The sequence below is a fragment of the Gracilinanus agilis genome, chromosome 2 (assembly GCF_016433145.1).
Source record: "Gracilinanus agilis isolate LMUSP501 chromosome 2, AgileGrace, whole genome shotgun sequence".
Lineage (NCBI taxonomy): Eukaryota > Metazoa > Chordata > Mammalia > Didelphimorphia > Didelphidae > Gracilinanus > Gracilinanus agilis.
This window is the reverse complement of record NC_058131.1, coordinates 84,445,588-84,463,667: the sequence shown is the minus strand read 5'-3', so window position 1 is coordinate 84,463,667 and position 18,080 is coordinate 84,445,588. Positions and strand designations below refer to the sequence as shown.

The 18,080-nt window shown below is 39.2% G+C and overlaps 2 protein-coding genes across 3 annotated transcripts in view; one reads left to right on the top strand and one right to left on the bottom strand.

Moving 5' to 3' along the window:
• Positions 1-788: 788 nt before the first annotated feature.
• Positions 789-10,033, bottom strand: MORN2 (MORN repeat containing 2). 2 transcript variants are annotated; one of them, XM_044660630.1, is made up of 5 exons: positions 9,960-10,023; positions 8,636-8,686; positions 7,729-7,835; positions 6,016-6,152; positions 789-1,020 (listed from the first exon to the last, which is right to left on the bottom strand). In XM_044660630.1, the coding sequence occupies exons 1-5, from the start codon at positions 9,988-9,990 to the stop codon at positions 918-920; spliced, it is 429 nt and encodes a 142-aa protein (XP_044516565.1). In that variant the 5' UTR covers positions 9,991-10,023; the 3' UTR covers positions 789-917. The 2 variants fall into 2 exon arrangements, with proteins under 2 accessions (XP_044516565.1, XP_044516566.1); XM_044660631.1 differs by lacking the exon at positions 8,636-8,686 and having other exon boundaries at positions 9,960-10,033.
• Positions 10,034-10,293: 260 nt separating this feature from the next.
• Positions 10,294-18,080, top strand: part of DHX57 (DExH-box helicase 57) — a 57,700-nt gene continuing 49,913 nt past the window's right edge. Inside the window, exons 1-2 of the mRNA XM_044663271.1 lie at positions 10,294-10,369; positions 16,035-16,258. Coding sequence (XP_044519206.1) covers positions 16,041-16,258 — 218 coding nt within the window. The 5' untranslated portion in view covers positions 10,294-10,369; positions 16,035-16,040. The remainder of the gene's footprint in view (positions 10,370-16,034; positions 16,259-18,080) is intronic.

Sequence of the window (18,080 nt, the reverse complement as noted above, 5' to 3'; positions counted from 1 at the left end):
ACAGCCCTGGAAATCCAGTTGGTTAATGTGAATATAAATTGCTCTCACTTTAAAATTCTGTTATTTTACACACAGATACACATGTCCACATAATCATAATTTTGAGACATAAAAAACCTTTTCAGGTTTTTAATCTTCAGAATTTCTCTGTGGTTTCATATCATGTCAAAGATGGCATATGCATGCCTTTTTTACAGGGGAGAAAATGAAAGCATCAAGCTGATAATTGACTTTCCCAAGATCACACAGAAATTTTAAGAAATGGCTCTCCCTTATACATTGTGTGTTTATAAGAATGGGTTACTTCAAGTTGGGAGTCTCACAACTTTTAAAAATTAAAAAAAATTTTAATGTTTTTTAAATGTTAAAATTAATATTTTTTTTCTTCATGCCATTTAAAATACACATCAGAATCTCTTCCACAATATATATTCTGTTTGGTCCTCCCTTGCAACAAAGAAAAACTGGAACAGAATGCAAGTGACAAAGCAATTATTTCAGATTAGTCTCTGGGTCCAAGACTGGTCATTACATTTCATCCAACTCCAGCAGCATCTATGTTGTTTTCATGTATATTAATGTAGTTTTTGTATATATTGTTCTCGTTTCTATTCCAACTCTGTGAATTTTCCCAAGGGTTCTCTGAATCATTCATATTTGTCATTTTTTATAATGCAATATTCCTTTATATTTTTATGTTGCAATTTATTCAGCTGCTCCCTGACTGGAACCCTCTCAGTTATTTTAAACTATTTCTAAAATTTTGAAAATAAAGTTGCAAAGAGAAGTAAATGGATGATTTTATTGGATAACTCATAGTACAGTAAGTAGTATATGAAACTTCTAATGAAACACGTGGCCATAATTGCTTAAGAATATCATCAACTTAAACATTATTACTTCAGCTTAAAGACCTTCTACATTTGTAGCTTTAGTTTCAGCCCTGGAGCAGCTGTGAAATGAAAGGTACCACTCCATTCCAATCCACGAATGTCAGTATATTCTCCCTTACCTTCCACCCTGAAAAAGTAAAAATGTAAGGTTGTTCATATAGCATATTCTGTTCAGAAATATCTGTTAACATTGTGGAATGATCGACTGTGACAGACTTAGCTACTCTCAGCAACACAACGATCCAGAATGGTTCTGAGGGACTTAGGACAAAGAATGCTCTCCACCTCTAGAGAAAGAGCTGTTGGGAGTCAGGATGCAGATGAAAGCATATGCTTTTTCAATTGTTTATTTGGGTTTATGTTTGGGGGTTTTGGTTTTGTATGATTATTCTCTTACAAAAATGAACAATGTGGAAATACGATTTGCATGATGATGCATGTATAACCTAGACAGAATTGCTTGTCAGCTCTAAGAAGGGGGAGGGAAGGAGACAATTTTGAACATATAACTTCAGAAAACTTATGTGGAAATTTATTATTATATGTAATTGGCAAAATAAAATATCTTTACAAAAAATATGTGTTAACCTGATGAATAAAGTACTGCTGGGGTAGTCAATGCACCCTGGACCCAAGACATTTGTTTCTTTCCAGTTTCAAACTCTGGCCTAATATCAACTAAAGTTTTTACAGGGTTCCAGGGAGGTCTTGGTTCCTGCCAGCCCCTTATCCTGCAGCATAGCTGATATAAAGAATATAGACAGATAATGAGTTTTTGATATATTAACATCCCATTATTCCTTGAAATATAAGCACAGGTCTGGTTTAGTCAGAAGGAAATGATTTTGTTAAGTGATAAAAAATGGGACAAATCCTTGTAGGATTTCAAGCAGCTAAGCCCTGGAAAAGTAAGCAGCTTGGGTGAATGGAAGCCAGAGCCAGTAGTTAGAGAACTCAGCTCTTCACCTCTTTGGGGGAAGATAGGATTTTCTCTTCTCTTACCCAGATGGGGCATGTAACATCAGAGCAACTCATCCAGGAAACAGCTCATCAGAGAGCTGGAAAAGGAGTTAGAGAGAGTTCAGAGCACACAACAGTCAGAGAAAAATACAGAGAGGCAGGCATTTCAGTAAGGGTATTGTTTCTAGGAGCAGCACCTCTGACAGTAGAAAAAGGAAGCCTGACAATAGAAAGCTCTCAAAAGGAGCAGACCCTGAGAACCCAAGGTTAGCTCTCTTGAGTCTGTAGCTGGTAACTTGGCCACTTAGTGAGGAAGGGTGGGGGTGAGTAGAGGAGAGAAAAATCTGAATTCATATTATATCTACTTAACAAGTGGCAAAATCCTCTTGATAAGATGAACTCATTTGAACTCATGGTAAAGTATCATCTTAATTTGTCTTAGGCACCCTGGGCCCTTTAAATTCATATTTGAGGATGAGACTGAGATATGGCTAGTCATATATCCCTGAACTAACTAGTCTTTGAAATGAAGTCTAGAAATCTATGGGCAGAAAGAGAGAATTAGAACTCAGCCAATCGGGGAAAAAAAAAGCTAGTGATACCAGACTGATTTCTTTGGGGGAATAATCCATCTGTAAAGTGGGGATAATAATAATCCCTATTTCATGGGTTTGTTGGAGGGATCAAATGAATTCACATTTGCAAAGTGCTTTGTAAACCTTAAAGCCATACATAAATGCTGTTTATTACTGCTGTTATTATTATTGCCCCTTTTCTAAGGAACCACATAATCCAGGAGAGAAGAGGCCCATGCAGCCCAACTGGTGGAGAAAGTAGGAGCTACAGAAATGGGAGCTGGTAGAAGTAGAAAGGTGCTCCTGGGCAGACAGAGTAATTTAAAAAGTATGTCTTCTAAATTCTGGGGAGGAATTCCTCAAGTACACCAAATTTTTGCACCAAACCTACTGTAGAAGTGAGTGCCCTACCAGTGATGGGCAAACTTTTTAAAGAGGGGGCCAAAGGAAAGGAAATGTTCATCTGTCAGTCTGTTTCAAAGGCAATTCTTTCAAAGTTTCATTGTACTGTATCCTACTCACTGTATTTGTCAGATTAGGAATAATGCCACGTGGCTGGATAGAATATTTCAGGGGGGCCCTCATCTGGCCTGCAGGCCGTAGTTTGCCCATCACTGCCCTAGACCAATGGAGGGAAGGATGGGACAAAGCAAAGTAGGTGTTGCTAAAGAGAGACTCTATGTAGAGGAGCAAGCCCTTCTCTGAGAGGTTCTGAGAGGAAAAGGAACAGATTCTTATTACAAGGAAAAGGAACAGATTCTTATTACAATGTCAGATGCTTGTGGGGGATTCTTAACTGGGTTAAATCTAGAGATTGTATCAGTCCTTTGGGGAAGTGGGGCTCAAAGTGGGATGGGCTGCTTTACTTTCTAGTGACCTGGGTGCTTCCCCAGTGCAAGACCCTCAGTCCTGACAGAGTACTCTAACTCTTGGGAGGTGGGTAGAGGGGAGGCCCTTTAAAGAGCTAAGGAAAGTGGTTTTAACTGCTTATGGGCTTGGGCAAAAGTGTCTTGTTTTATTGGCTTTTTTGAGTTAAATAAAACTTGCATTATATTTAATGTATTGCTAGCTGGGGCACTGCAAAGGACCTGAGTGACTTTTTCCTCTTGTCATGGTGACCTAGTCATGAGCCAGATAGTGATGCTCTCAAGGGAAATCCCGATGTTTCTAGGGGAAATATTAGATGGGAGCATGAGCCAAATAGAGATTTATCTGAGAGATGTTCCCAGGACTTAACCTGGTTCATGAAAAAAACAGTCCCTGGGCCATGGGTTCACCTAAATATTCTTTTCATTACTAAAACATTTAATGGGATTTTTAAAAGATTGCTTCCATTTGGTTTCACCGACGCTAGCTTGAACCTCTATCTGATAAGTCACCATGATATGGAATGTGAGAGTTTGCCTTGTAGAACCTTGCTCTTTTAAAATTTATTATTACTTTTTCTACTTGAAAATATATACTTAGAAAGGTCATATTTTTATAACTTTTAATCTAACTTATTTTGCCCACATCTTTTCATCAGACAAAAAATGCTATTACTTGCACACAAGAATCTGGTGAAGTGAAAAAATGGAAGCAATTATCTGAAAAATGTATAACTCCAAATGTGAGAACAACATAAGATTAGGGGGTTCCAGTCCAGCAAGGCTGTGGAATGCTCAATGCACCCCAGTTTGCAAGGTTTCTGGGAAATCATAGCTTAGAAATTGCCAGACACATAGTCTGTTCCCCAGCATGAGAAAAGCAAACTTTTCCCCTCCCCAAATACTAGATGTTCTTCCAAGAAAATTACTGATGCAGGAGTTCTGTGAGAATGTATAGTATTCTATACAAAGCTGGATTGTACATTAATATACTGACCTGTGATTTATTATCCTATAGAAAACTCTGTTCAGAGCACTAAGGTAATATACATCCATTGTTTCCATCTTGTATCATTACTAACCATTGTTCCTACAAAAGGCTTCCTATGTCATTTTCTCTATAAACTGTGCCCCCCCAAATCAATTAACTTTGTCACCACCCAGCAAAAGGATATCTGCATGTCTGATCTGTCAGTCTGGTGGTTTGGCCTTCCTGTAATCCCAGAATCATTTTTCTCATCCCAGTTCGTTGACCCACAAGTAATTCATCAAGCAGATCTTGACACCCAAAAGTCACTTTGTCCCCAATTATCAGGATATTTTAGGTGAAAGTATTTTTTTTATCTGAATTACTCAGAAAACTGCAGGAATTTCCTACTTCTTATGTTATGTTATACATAATACTATATGTATAACCTAGATTGAATTACTTGCCAACTCCAGGAGGGGGTAGGGAAGGAGGGAGGGAAATAATTTGGATTATATAACTTTAGAAAACTTATAAGGAAATTTATTATTACATGTAATTGGTAAAACAAATTAATTAATTTCCCGCTTATTAGGTTTACACATAGATGCAACCTATTCCCAAAAGAACAGCATAATCCCTCTGTAAACAGCCATCATATGATCATACAACCATATTAAGAGATGGATGGGACCTTGGAGGTCCTCGAGTCCAACCCCCTTATTTTTCAGATGAGGAAACTGAGACCCAGAGAGTTTAACTGTGACTTGCCCACAGTCATACAGCTAGTGAGTACCAGAGGTGGAATTTGAACCCAGGTTTTCCCGACTCCATTTCCCACATTTTATGTCTATGTAGGCATCTATTACACATTTAAATTGCCTTTAAGTTATAAGTACTATATTTAGTGCTCAAAATATTATGTGATCCACACACAAAATTTAATTTTTTCAGTGTGTTCTCTTAATGTTGTATGCAGAGAAAAGAATTTGTTCTTCTCAGGGTGGACTTTCATCTTAGAACCCATTAGGGAATGAAAGCCTATTTAGAATTTCAGAATAAGACCTCAAGGACATTTTGTTATTGCAACAGGCCCAATGAGTTAAGAGGCCTCTTATATTAAGAAAGAAAACCATTAGGCCATCCTGCCTCCTTATCTCCTCTGACCTTTAAGAGCCAGAAAAGTCCCTCCTGAGGACATGGCTGCCTCTCCATGATCTCCTCATATCCCCTCCCCCCACCCCCCCACTAGTAGAAGCTCATGCTATGTACTTTTTTTCTAATTGAGTAGACTTTTGTGCCTAGATTGTAAGTATGGCCCCTAGACCATGAGGTATCAGGCGGAGGGGGTGGAGTGGGTCTTAGTCAGGAATCTTTAAAATGCTTATATCTGGTACTCATGCGTTGGGCAATGCTATTATAGTGGTGTCCCCTTTCTCATGAAATAGAGTAAAGACTGTATCTTGTACTATCCACTCTCTGACTCCAGGTTTGTAATTATAATTTGGGTGGGTGGTCATTTAATTTAAAGTGAATTTAAGGTGAAATTCCTTTTGGAAACCCAAAACATAATTCCTGTTTTGACCTTTTCCTCTTTGATTGTCTCTCAAGTAAGACTAACAATTCATAGAAACTAAATTTTAAAAGATTATATTTTATATAGATGTGATATTTAAACAAATTACTCTGAAAGGAAAATAAGCAAGAATAACAATATAGCTTAACTAGAGTATTTGATTTTTTAAAAATTTCACCTGTTTTCTATGAAACTTCCAGTATATTTTGCTCCATTTGGGAATGTGTATGTCCCTGTTCCATGATACATATTATCCTTGAACTCGCCTTCATATACTGCTCCTGAAAAATGTTCGAGTCTTCCAAGTCCATTCATCTATTAGGAAAAATAGAAGGAAAATTAGTGACTCATTTTCACAGGCATTACCAGGTCCATATATAAATACAGGCCAAGGTGGGCCAGTCCTCAAAGAATTTGCAGATATTCCCTGCCTGGTTTCAGGCCTTAAAAAAGAAGTTTTTAATTTTTTTTTTTGTTAGAGTCCTCTTTAACAGTCTGGTGAAATCTAAGGACTCCTTAGAACAATGCTTTTAAATGCATAAAATGCATGGAATTACAAAAGAAATCAATTATATTGACATAAAATTTTTTTAGAAAAAAAAACAGGTTCAAGGACCCAAGAGAACAACCTCTGACTTGAAGCCTGTATAATCTTTGCATAGTTCTAAGTGGCCTTAAGAGCATTCTCAGTTACTTTCTCTCTGCTTCAAATGAAACAAGAGGAGACTCTTCTCAGTCAAGGCTTCTAATTGGAAAAATTGGTGATTCAGAAGCTGATCTAGAACTGTCTAAAAGAGCTGTGATCCAAGCCTCTCCCAAATGTTTTTCCTAGGAGGGCAACTACTTTTAGTTGCCAGGGAGGGGCATCTGGCCTCATTTTCCAATCTGGATGCCACATGTCACCTCCTCAGTTCCATCTGTATTTATTCTATCCTGATCTTGGGAGTATTCTGTGATCTGGGTGAGTTCAAGAGACAGAAAGGTCCCATCAGAGATCCCACCTACTGCCAGAGATGGTAGCAGTAGTCACTAGAGTGGTAGCAGATAACCACAAAAAGAGACAAATTGTGAGCCTTATTGATGGGAGAGAAGTAGTGGCTATGTTCCCTATCAAAGCACTGACCCTTAAAGCCCAACAGAGAACTATATCTAGGGGAAACTTCAGGAGAAGTCCACAAGGGCGAAAGGGACTTCTAGGGGCAGGCCAGTATGCCTTGGCCAAATGTGTTCTGTACACATCCACCTCACTAATACTGCTTTTCAAGTTTGAATCCATATTTCCAGCAGGACATTGTGGATGCAAAGAAAATGCATGCCTCAAGGTCAGAGGGAATGTCAGGTATCAACTGTTTTGTGTGTGTGTGTGTGTGTCACACACACACACACACACACACACACACACACACACACACACACATACCCTCTTGGTAAATTTGTTTTCCAAAAGTTAGTGTGGTTTCAATTGGTTGAATGATAATGGAAAGCACATGAAAGGGGAAGGTTCAGGAAATAGAAGCCACAGCCCATCAAAGATACTGGATAGAATCCTAAGCTGCCCTCCGCAGATGCACCCAGTCAGTTGTTAGTACTGGTTGAGGGAACAGAGGGGTACCCCAGGAAGGTGTGTTACATGTTTAATCTAGTTTGCTTTCAATTTCAGTATATTTATTATCAGAGTATCCTAGAATATATACTTTACTTCTAACAAACTAGGACAATCCCTTTCGCAATAGTTTTCATGTGTCCATGTGGCCACATACTATATGGTTAAATTGTCTTTAGGCTTTAGGCATCACATGCAGCACTCTGTACATTAGGATCACTTACCCCATTGTGACTATTATACTAATAAAAGAATACTGATTTAAAGTGAAAAGAAACTTAAGATTACTTTGTCATCTTTCCAGGCTCCGGTATAAATTATTCCATTGGGGGTGGTGTGAACCCCTGCTCCATTTCTCTCAAAGACTCCAGGAGATATCCTTGTACAGTCACCCTCTGAAAGAACAAATATCCAAGATTGCATGCAAAAGTGAAATGTTTTGGCAGAATGTACATTTTTTACCTTTATAAGCATGCTCCTATAGCCACCCCTCTGTCCCATGGATCTGAGGTGAAATGACTTATTCAAGGTCACACAGTCAATGTCAGAGCCTAGGGCTCAAATTCAGGAAGCCAAGTGCTCTTTCCACCTAAATGGCTCCCATTTGAGTATGTTCTTTTTAATGGCAAAAATGTCTTAAATACCCACATTGATATTAGTTGTGTAATAATAATAACAGCATTTATGTATGGCTTTAAGGTTTACAAAGCACTTTGCAAATGTGAATTCATTTGATCCCTCCAACAAACCCATGAGATAGGGGTTATTATTATAACCACTTTACATATGGGGAAACTTGAGGTAAAAAGATATAGACTTGCCCAAGGAAATACAACTAGTTAAGTGTCTGAGACAGTATTCAAACATGAGTCTTTTCTGACTTCAAGTCTTTTGCTCTTATTCATTATGCCATATATGACAAAACCATCATTTCTGGTTCACATATAGATTAGTGAACCATTTGTAATAACTCAGTAACCAAAATCCGAGGTGGGGAACCATAATACTATACCCTAAAAAAATCTTTAATCTTCTTTGACTTCAGTTTCAGAAGTCTGGTTTCTAGTTGACTAATTTGAGGGCTGAAATCCATTATGCTTAAGAATAAAAATGTTTAACAGTAGCTTTATGAAATATATGGCTACCTCAGTTCTTGCTATTTTTTACTTATATAACAATTTAAAGATATTCTTACCATATTTGTCTCCGTTTGGGAATATAAAGCATAATTTATATACTTGTGGGTCTGTTTTTAAAGAGAACAAATGTTATTTAAGTTTAGAGATCTTAATGTCATAAGCTATATCACAATTAGCACAAAATGACCCACTATTTCTTATCACAGCAATATCACAATGACATGGAAGTTTTTCAATGTCTATTTGGTCAATGCAGAGAAATAATGCAACAAATCCACCTAGGTTCTAATCATTCATCAAGCTATTTCAAGTCTCTTGCCTTCTTTTTACATAACTATAGTTTCAAAGTTCCATTTGGGATCTGTCACAGAAACCACCTGTGAAGTGTCCTACTGACTAGACTCAAAGGTAGGGTAGAGAATAATTAGAAATAGATTTATGTTAAACTTCTGTTAGTAGATGGGTGAATATATATTGGAACATTCTAAGTACAATCCCCTTCCCCCAACCATTTTATTGGAGTAGAGCTGCAAAAGATGTGAAGGGTCTTCTAGTCCAACTCCATAATTTCTATAACTGAGGAAGCAAAGGCCCAGAGATAACTGAGTAATTTGAGCCTGGTCAGACAGAGGTAACTAATCAGAATCTGAAGCCTAACTACAAGTCCAGAGCCTCTTCCATTACATCACAGTACCTTCACATCTCTTTCTATCTCACCAAAAGGTTTCACTCACCCCATCTTTCCTTTCTTTCCCTAATTCCCACTTCTTCTGCACCCAAATTAATTCCCAACACTTTCACAGTTGTATGCATGCCTTTATCAGCAGGAGTACCCAACCAGTCCAGGCCTAACAGTGCAGCATAATATGCATTCTTTTTCAAATTAAAATGATTGTATTTGGGAATTCCATCTCAGTTCCTGTGTCTCTGTGTGATCTCATCAAGTAGGCTAAACCTTTCTGGGACCTCGGTTTCCTCATCAGAAAATGAGGAGACTGGATTAAATGCCTTTCAAATCTAGGACAGTCTGACTCGATGGCTCCGCCTCCAGTCAGATAGTCCCTCTCTGGTAGCACTGAGGGCACCGAAGTTGGTAATGGCTACTCAGCCTTGGTATCTACCTTTCCTGGGCAACCCAGGGACACACCTGTAAGGAGAGGGCCCACAGAGGTGTGGTGGCAGCAGCTGTAGGACCTACAGGTGGATTACTCCGTCCAGCCTGCTGTTTTACAAATGAGGCAACTGAGGCCCGAGGGGTCCGAGAATCTGGAGAAGGGAAAAGTCCCTCATCAAGGGGTCAACTGGCGGGTAGATAAAAAAAGTTGGGGGAAGGGACAGACCTCCCGCTCTATTTAGTCGCCCCGCCCCCTGTTGGACCACCTTTAAACACTTCTGAAGACACCGAGCTCATTTTCAGAAGGGACACAGATCCCCCGGCGCTCAGCGGTGGCGGCGGCGACGACACCTAGATCACCCCCCTCCCACACCCACACCCACTCCCGGGACCCACAAGCCCACCCAGCTGCTGAGCAACCTAGATCTAACTGGCTACGCCCCTACAGGAAGTCAGACCAGACCCGCGCCCCAATCACCAGGGCGACGGTTCGCTTCTGATCCGGAAGTGGAAGTAAGGCGGCGCCGGCCGTAGTGGAGGAGCCAATCGGAAGGCAGTAGGGTCGTGAAGGGGCTGGACCGGCACTACCAGAGAGAGCTGCTTAGCTGAGGCCTGGCCTCCTCCAGGAGAGCCTAGGAGGCTGACTGGGCAGATCTCCGCCCGCTCCTGGGTTGAGGTAAGTGGTCGAGGGACCCAGCTCCTGCTGCCGCAACCGTCAGTTCATGTGCTCGGCCTCCCACCCCGTGTCGGGACTGAACCTGCGCTTGGTCGATGGCCATCGGTGCCGATCTTGGGGTGTTATGGGGGGAGGGAAGAAAAGGGTGGGAGTGCTGCGTCCCCTTTTCGGGGCCTTCGGGAAGGAGCCAAGACCTCGCTTTGGGATGGAGGAGAACTGGAGGTATCCGCCGGCAGCCTGATATTCCCAGGACGAGTTGAAGAAAAGCTTCTTTTTCTGGGCGATCACTTCCATCCCGAATAGAAATGGGCTCCCGGGAGGGATGGGGACAGGGGTGGTAGATGGGACAGGCATTCCACGATGTGCCTGGAATGCCTGGAAATGTAGGGATACTCTAGGGCAGGAAGAATTTATTAGAATGGGGTTTGAGTTGTGGCGTTGTGTATCGTAGGTTCAAATCCCAGTTCTGCCAATTGGTGGGTGACTTGACACAGTTAACATCTGAGTCTTAACTTCTTTTCTTTAAAATTAAGGGATCCTTTTCGATCATCTTTATGTTCCTTCCTCCTCTCCTCTTACCTGTTTTGTTAAGGGATAATCTTTGGGACTGAAATCTAAGAGGTATGAACTAAGGAGTGATTTTTTTAAAACTTCATTTTAAAATTTTGATTTCCAAATTCCCTCTCATTCGCCATACACCCCCCCACCCCACCCGTTGGGGAGGCAAACAATATGATAACCATTATTTATGTGAAGTCATGCAAAATATATTTTAAGGGGTAATTCCTAATCCTAAAACCTAAGGATTAGATAATGTTTCGTTCTTATGTCTAGAATGTAAGAAATGTGATTAGAATCTGATTCTATGTTTCAAATAAATTGGACAATAATATCTCTATGAAGAGTTGTAGGGTATATTTATAACTCTTTTTCCAAGCCCAGGAATGATATGAGAAGGTGATGTGTAGGGAGAGTTATGTATAGTGTAAGAGGAGTGTAACATCTCAAAACTCCAATTAATGCCATTAACAAAAATACTCTATAGCCTGATTAACTCTCTTTGTTAAGTGAGTTCTAGAATCAACCCATCAAAGGTATGAAATAGGGATGAACAATTCTTGCACAACTCTGTTGGACCTCTCAATAGTGTAAACTAGTACAAACCATTAATTTAGGAGAATCGAAGTTCTTATCATTGAATGAAAGCAGATGGCACCATGCAGGAAAATGCTTTATGGTTGATTGAAGAGAAGTAATCACATCCTGTAAGGCTTTAGATAAAACAGCAAGCCAGTTTGGAGTTAGGCATTCCAACTGGCAATCTGTCATGACTCATGAGTCAACGAACCAGGATGAGAAAAATGATTTCTGGGATTACAGGAGGGTTGAACCGCCAGACTGACAGACCAGACACACAGATAGCCTTTTGCTGGGCAGTGACAAAGTTTGTTGATTTGGGGTGTACAATTTATAGGGGAAATGATGTAGGCCAAGGGATTAGGTAAGCCTTTTGCAGGAACAGTAGTTAGTAATGATTTACAAGATGGAATCAATGGATGTAGATTGTCTTAGTGGCTCTGAACAGAGTTTTCTATAGGATAATAAATCACAGGCAACATGTCAATTCAACCTGTCAAGGTATGACCCAGTTTTATATAGAATGTATATAATTAGAATCTGTTACCTATAGAGAACCAGCTCTATATTTCTGGTGGTTCTGAGTGGCATTTAGTGGCATCAAATTGAATGAGAACAGTCAGACTAAATGCTTAGCTCATAACTGCTCCAACTTGCCATTGAGTTTTGAGTTTAATATATACTGGTTTCACACAAAGAGCACAGAAAAAGAATCACAGCTGTGAAGGGGTTACAAATTATAAAAAATACCCATTAGAGTCTAAAAAGTAGAGAGATAGGTCCAGGGTCAAAGGCCAAATTCCAACCACCAATTAGTAGGAGGTTAATTTTGGGAGCAGAAATATATTTCATAGATATCCTAAACAAATCGAGTCCTGTACTCTTGATTTACAGGGTTGCACCTGGTCAGATAAAGTCTTGTCTAGCTTTGTCCGTTTCCAGCCTTGATTATCTAAGTAATATATTTTTTGGAGTTTAGGCTTCTTAATTATCAAGGAGAGAAATTGTTAATTGTTAAACTGCTGATTTGCTAAAGACTCAAAGCTTTCCAATGAGAATATTAAGAAAAGGTGGGGATCTGAAAAGGAGTCAAAAGAGGAGTCTCAGATTTTTACCTATATGAGACTGTTTCTCTTATTGACCTACCACAGTTACCCTAAAAACTATGATCTCCAGCAAAACTATGATTCTCAGAACCCCACTCATTTCCTGTTATTATATAGACAGGATATAAATTGGGTGGATATTCTTCTCTCTCTCTCTCTCTCTCTCTCTCTCTCTCTCTCTCTCTCTCTCTCTCTCTCTCTCTCTCTCCTCTCCCTCTCTCCCTCCCTTCCTCCCTCCCTCCCTCCCTCCCCTTCCTATGGCAGCTTTGGTGGATCTAGGATTTTTGAGCAGGTAGAAAACTTAGTCATATGGTTCTATTTTGTCAGATAATAAACTTTATAAAAATAATACTTGAAGTATTGGACATTAATTTAAATTCTATAAATACTGTATATTCTTCCTACAGAACTCCTGCATCAGTAATTTTCTTGGCAGGACATGCAATATTTGTGAAGGGATTGGATTAAGTTCTCATGCTGGGGGTAGGGGGGAAGCTATGTGTCTGGCTCTAGCTAGCTGGAGGCTCTCATTTTATTGGGGCTTACTTTCACTCCTGGGGGGGCAACAGCAATCAAGTCTGCCAAACCTCTGAAAGGAATTCACTTGGAGGGAGGGGGTTCTGTCTTCTACTCCCAAACATCTCATCAGAGGATGACTTTGGTTTCAAAAGGCCAGAATTTGGACTTACCATCAGTGTCTTTGGAAGCAGTGGCCTTGAATCCCATTGCTGATGCTGTCATTAGCCACTATTATTCTGGGGACACTGATTCAAGAGTCAGCTCTAAGGAGTCATACCTAGAGGTCTTTTGTAACAGAAGTCATGGAGGTAAGGGAGAGGGAGTGCTACTTCTTTTGTTACCACCTCAAAAACAAATCTTGGTCTTGAAAAGGCAATGTAGGTAGTATCCACTTATCAGGGTGACACAGTGAACAGAGCCAATGGGCAGCTGGTGGTGAATTGGATAGAGGATGGGCCTGGAATCAAGAAGTTATAATGGAAATTTTGCTACAGGAACATATAAGCTGTGTGACTGTGATTAAGTCACTTCTCTTCCCTTAGCCTCAGTTTCCTCAAATGCAAAATGAGGTAGTTGGACTTAATGATTTCCAGGGGCGCTTCCATTTCTGAATCTATAATCTATTGATCCTATGATAAGTCCAGAATCTTCATTTTGAATCTTTGGAAATCATACTACCACAATACTTTACAACTGATAATGCTGAAGGAGCCCATTGATTCTGGGATTTCACCCCCTTTGCTGTAATAACTTTAACAACAGTAATAGGGGTTGGTAGAATGGAAAATATTAGCATTTATATAGTGCCTACTATGGGCCAGGCATTGTTGGACATTTTACAATTATTTCATTTGATCCTCCCAATAACTGTAGAGGTGGGTGCTATTATTTTCCCTATTTTATACTTATTTTATACTTAAGGGAACTGAGACAAGCAGGTTAAGTGACTTGCCTAGAGACACTCAGCTAGTAAGAATCTGAGGTTAGATTTGAACTCAGATCTTGACTTCAGGCCTAGCATTCTATCCACTTCATAGCCATCTGCTAATAGCAGTTCATGTAGGATAGGGATGAAAATCCACATATTTGATAATTCTGCAGACCTCACAGAACAAAAGCACACACTTTTCCACTGGTCTTATTCCACAATTGGATGGTTTTTTCAAAACTTGTGATCAGTGTTAACCTATTAAAATCAAATTTGGCATGGTAAATTCAGTTGATGTGCTGGCTGAATGAAAACAAAAAAACTGGTGGTATCCTATCTATGCTCAAATAAGATCTCAGTTTAGGTTTAACTGGAATATTTTCTATGTACATTTCTATCATATTTTATGATCCCTTTTGATCATATTCTTTGTCCAAGTCATTGTATAGGACCTATTTGCTTTACTTATTACTTTTTTTGTGTTTAAATACAAAAGGACAGTAGAGGGATCCTTAAGATAAGAGCTGACAGGTCCATTTCAGAAGCCCTTTTTTTTTGAACAGAAGAATGAATTTGGGGGGGGGGGGAATTGATCTGTTGTCTTTATAGAAATCAGAGTACCTTTGTGTAATTTGTATGTTATCTATTATTTCTTTGGGGGTTTTATTTGTTTTTTTAAAAACCCTTACCTTCTATCTTAGAATCAACACTAAGTATCTCAAGCAGAATAACAGTAGGCTTAGCAATTGAAGGTTAAGTAACTTCCCCAGGGTCACATAGCTAGGAAGTATCTGAGGCCTCATTTGAACCCAAGACCTTCTGGCTGTATCCACTGAGCTACCTAGCTGCCACTATCTTTCTCTATAAAAAAGATGAAAGAATATTATTCTTTTCTAATGTTGTTCTTGGACTGAAGCTGTAAACTGGAACCAGAAGAGGTCTTTTTTAATAGAAATTTTTATTTGGGTAGGTAGGGTTACTTATGTGAAGCAGAAGAATGATCTTGAGTCTTGAATCTGGGTAACTTTATTTTCCTTTAGTTATGACATTTTTATACTTTGGAATTAAGAACATAGGAGGTATAAAGATGGTGAAGTTAGGCATATAAGGGTATATTTGTCCACAGAGTATGGTTTTGTTATTGTCAATAGACCTTAAAATAAAATGAGATGGCTTACTTGAACTGTAGCAAACTCTTTAGAGGAAGTTGTAATAAAGTAGGAAATAATGAAAATATTTTCATAGAATTTATTATTACCACTTTTTAAACACTTTTACTTTCTGTCTTATAATCAATACTGTGTATTGGTTCCAAGGCAGAAGAGTGGTAAGGAGTAGGCAATGAGGGTTAAGTGACTTGTCAAACACCTCAGAAATAAATGAGTTCGGATTTGAACCCAGAACCTCTCATCTCCAGGCCTAGCTCTTTATTTATTGAGCTACCTACCAGCCCCATGGAATTTACTTCTAGTTTATTTCTAATGTGAGGTGAATTTACATTACACATATGTCTTTCATATAGTAGATATGTTTATGAAAAGGAATGGGGACTAAACCTGTCATATCTCTGGCATATGAACTCCCACCTGAGAAAATTCCAACCAGTGCAGATTGGTACCTTCTAGTCTTGACTGCTTTGGGCATCAAGAGGCTAAGTGACTTGGCCCAGGGTCACGTAGCCAGTATATGTCAGAGATGAGATTTGGACTCAGGTCTTCCTGGCACCAAAGCCATCTCTAAGTCCACTTAAGCCATGTTGCTTCTCTGATTATAAGAAGTTATATAGAAATTGAAGTTTGTAAATCTAATTTTTAAAAGGTTTTTTTGGGGTAGCTTTCTAAAAAAATAATTTGGAGAGTCTTGACTCAGGTTTGGGTAAAAATAATGTGTGTGTGTGCAACTTAGCTAAACAGATTACTCGTGCTTCCAATAAAAATTATTGAAATAATCCTGTATTTTCTTTTCCCCCTTTAAGGTAAAAATGAGCTCTTCTTCAAGAAGAAAAGGGAAGCCAAATAAAGGAGGTGGAAGAGGCGGTGGCAAAGGTGGAGGAGGAGGAAGAAGTGCTGGAGGAGGAGGGCGAGGTGGCAAGAGTCACTCTAGTAAATCTCAAGCTGGTGGCAGTAGAAAAGGCTCAAGTAAAATTTGGGATGATGAAGATGATTTTTGTATCTTCAGTGACTCGAGAGTTTCATCCAGGTCATTATCATTTTGGAGTTTTAAATCTGGGAAGTTGTATTTGTATAAATATGAACCAGCCTGTAAACAATACAGATGTGTGAGAGAATGTCAACAAATACTGCTAAGTTAATATTTTCTTAAGTTTATGTAAATACTGAAAAGTCTCACCCTAAGATTCTATTTATGCATTTGATAGAATTTAAGTTCCTAGAGAGCAGGGACTGGTTTATTTTGGGACCTATTTTATCTCTATGCCCCCTTCAGGCACAATACCTGGCACATTCTTGGTGCTCGATAATAAATGCTTATAGATTGATTGATTGGCATATAAAAGTGCAGTTATCCTTCTTGAAAAAAATGATGCTTGGGTGTTGATAAATTGAAATGCTGTATTCTAGGAACAGTACATTTCTGGGACAGACTAGCTGACAAGAGGGCTTAGGGTTTTTTGTTTTAGGCATTGTTGAATTTCAATAAACAATTTCCCAAACGTTTGTTAAGCTCCTACTAGGCATTAGGGCTATAAAAATAAAATAAAGCATAGTCCTTACCCCTCAAGGGTCATACAGCTTAATAGAAGGGAAGACATGTTCACTATCATTACAGGGGCAAATGCAAGATCTCAAGTGTTATGAGAAATTTAAGGATGAAGAGAGCACTTCTACTTGGAGGTTTCATTGAAAGACCTTTGTCTTACCTTTTTTCTCCTTTAACCCCAACCCCTAGTCAGTCACTTCACCAGTCCCTTTCAGCTGACTGTTTCCAACTTCTACTCTTTCCTCTGTAAGCTGCCTCCCAGTGTTCCATCTTTAGACACCACCATTTAAAGGGTAGGGAAGAAATTGAAAGCCCCTTTCCCACCTTTCCTGAGCCTTGACTAGTCATTATTAGTGTTACCATTTCCTCCCCTTATCGAAAAGACCTATGACCACTAACTGAGTCCTTAATGAGGATTTGAGACGTTTTTCCTTTGAGATCCTAATTCCCTTCATCCAGCTACCTCTGCCTATGATTCTGATTCTTCTCAGCCAGTGTATCAGGGAGGGGGGAGACCTCAAACAGCTGAAGTTCCTAGAATGTGACAAATTAATGAATGTCTTCTGTTATTTTTCTTGTAAGAATTATTTTGTGCCAGATTCTTTTATTATCTTGTCATTACTAACGTCTGAATTTGGAGGTTTTTTTACATATATTATTTGGTATGACCCTAGGAAACCAATTACTCCACCATCTTCCAAAGAATTTCAAGGAATCCTTCCCCTTTTAGCCATTTTTACTTTGGGTTTGTTTTTTCTTTTTATTCCCCTGGCAAAGAAATGGAAGCAAAGTAATTATTGATTAATTCGACCTTATCATCTGTTACCATCAACTTATTTTTTTCTGAGCAATAATCCTGGCCCTTCTTTTGAGTTTCCTTTTTTCCCCATTAGAACTAAAAGAATCCTTTTTTGTTATCCTTAGATTTCTTTGCCTTGGTCAGCTTGTTCTGAACTTAACAGGTTCATGCTATCCTTTTGTATTTATCCTTTGTTCACTTGCCCTTGCTTCTCTTCTGTCTATGCTATATCAATAGCTTGTAATACTGTTATAACTTTTTGTCTGTCTATAACTTATCCCTCTCTTCCAATCCATCAGGCACATTACTGCCAGAATTGTCCTCTGAAATCACAGCTTCCCTAATGCTACAAAAGCAGTAGAGGGCTGAGAAGGCAGCCTGTAGAGGTGAGAGCCAGAATTTGATTCAGATAAATCTAGCTGTAATGCCTGCTATTTAAGCATGGACAAATTGCCACTCATTGGAGGCTCAATTATCTCACTGCTAAAATGAGATAGATAATGA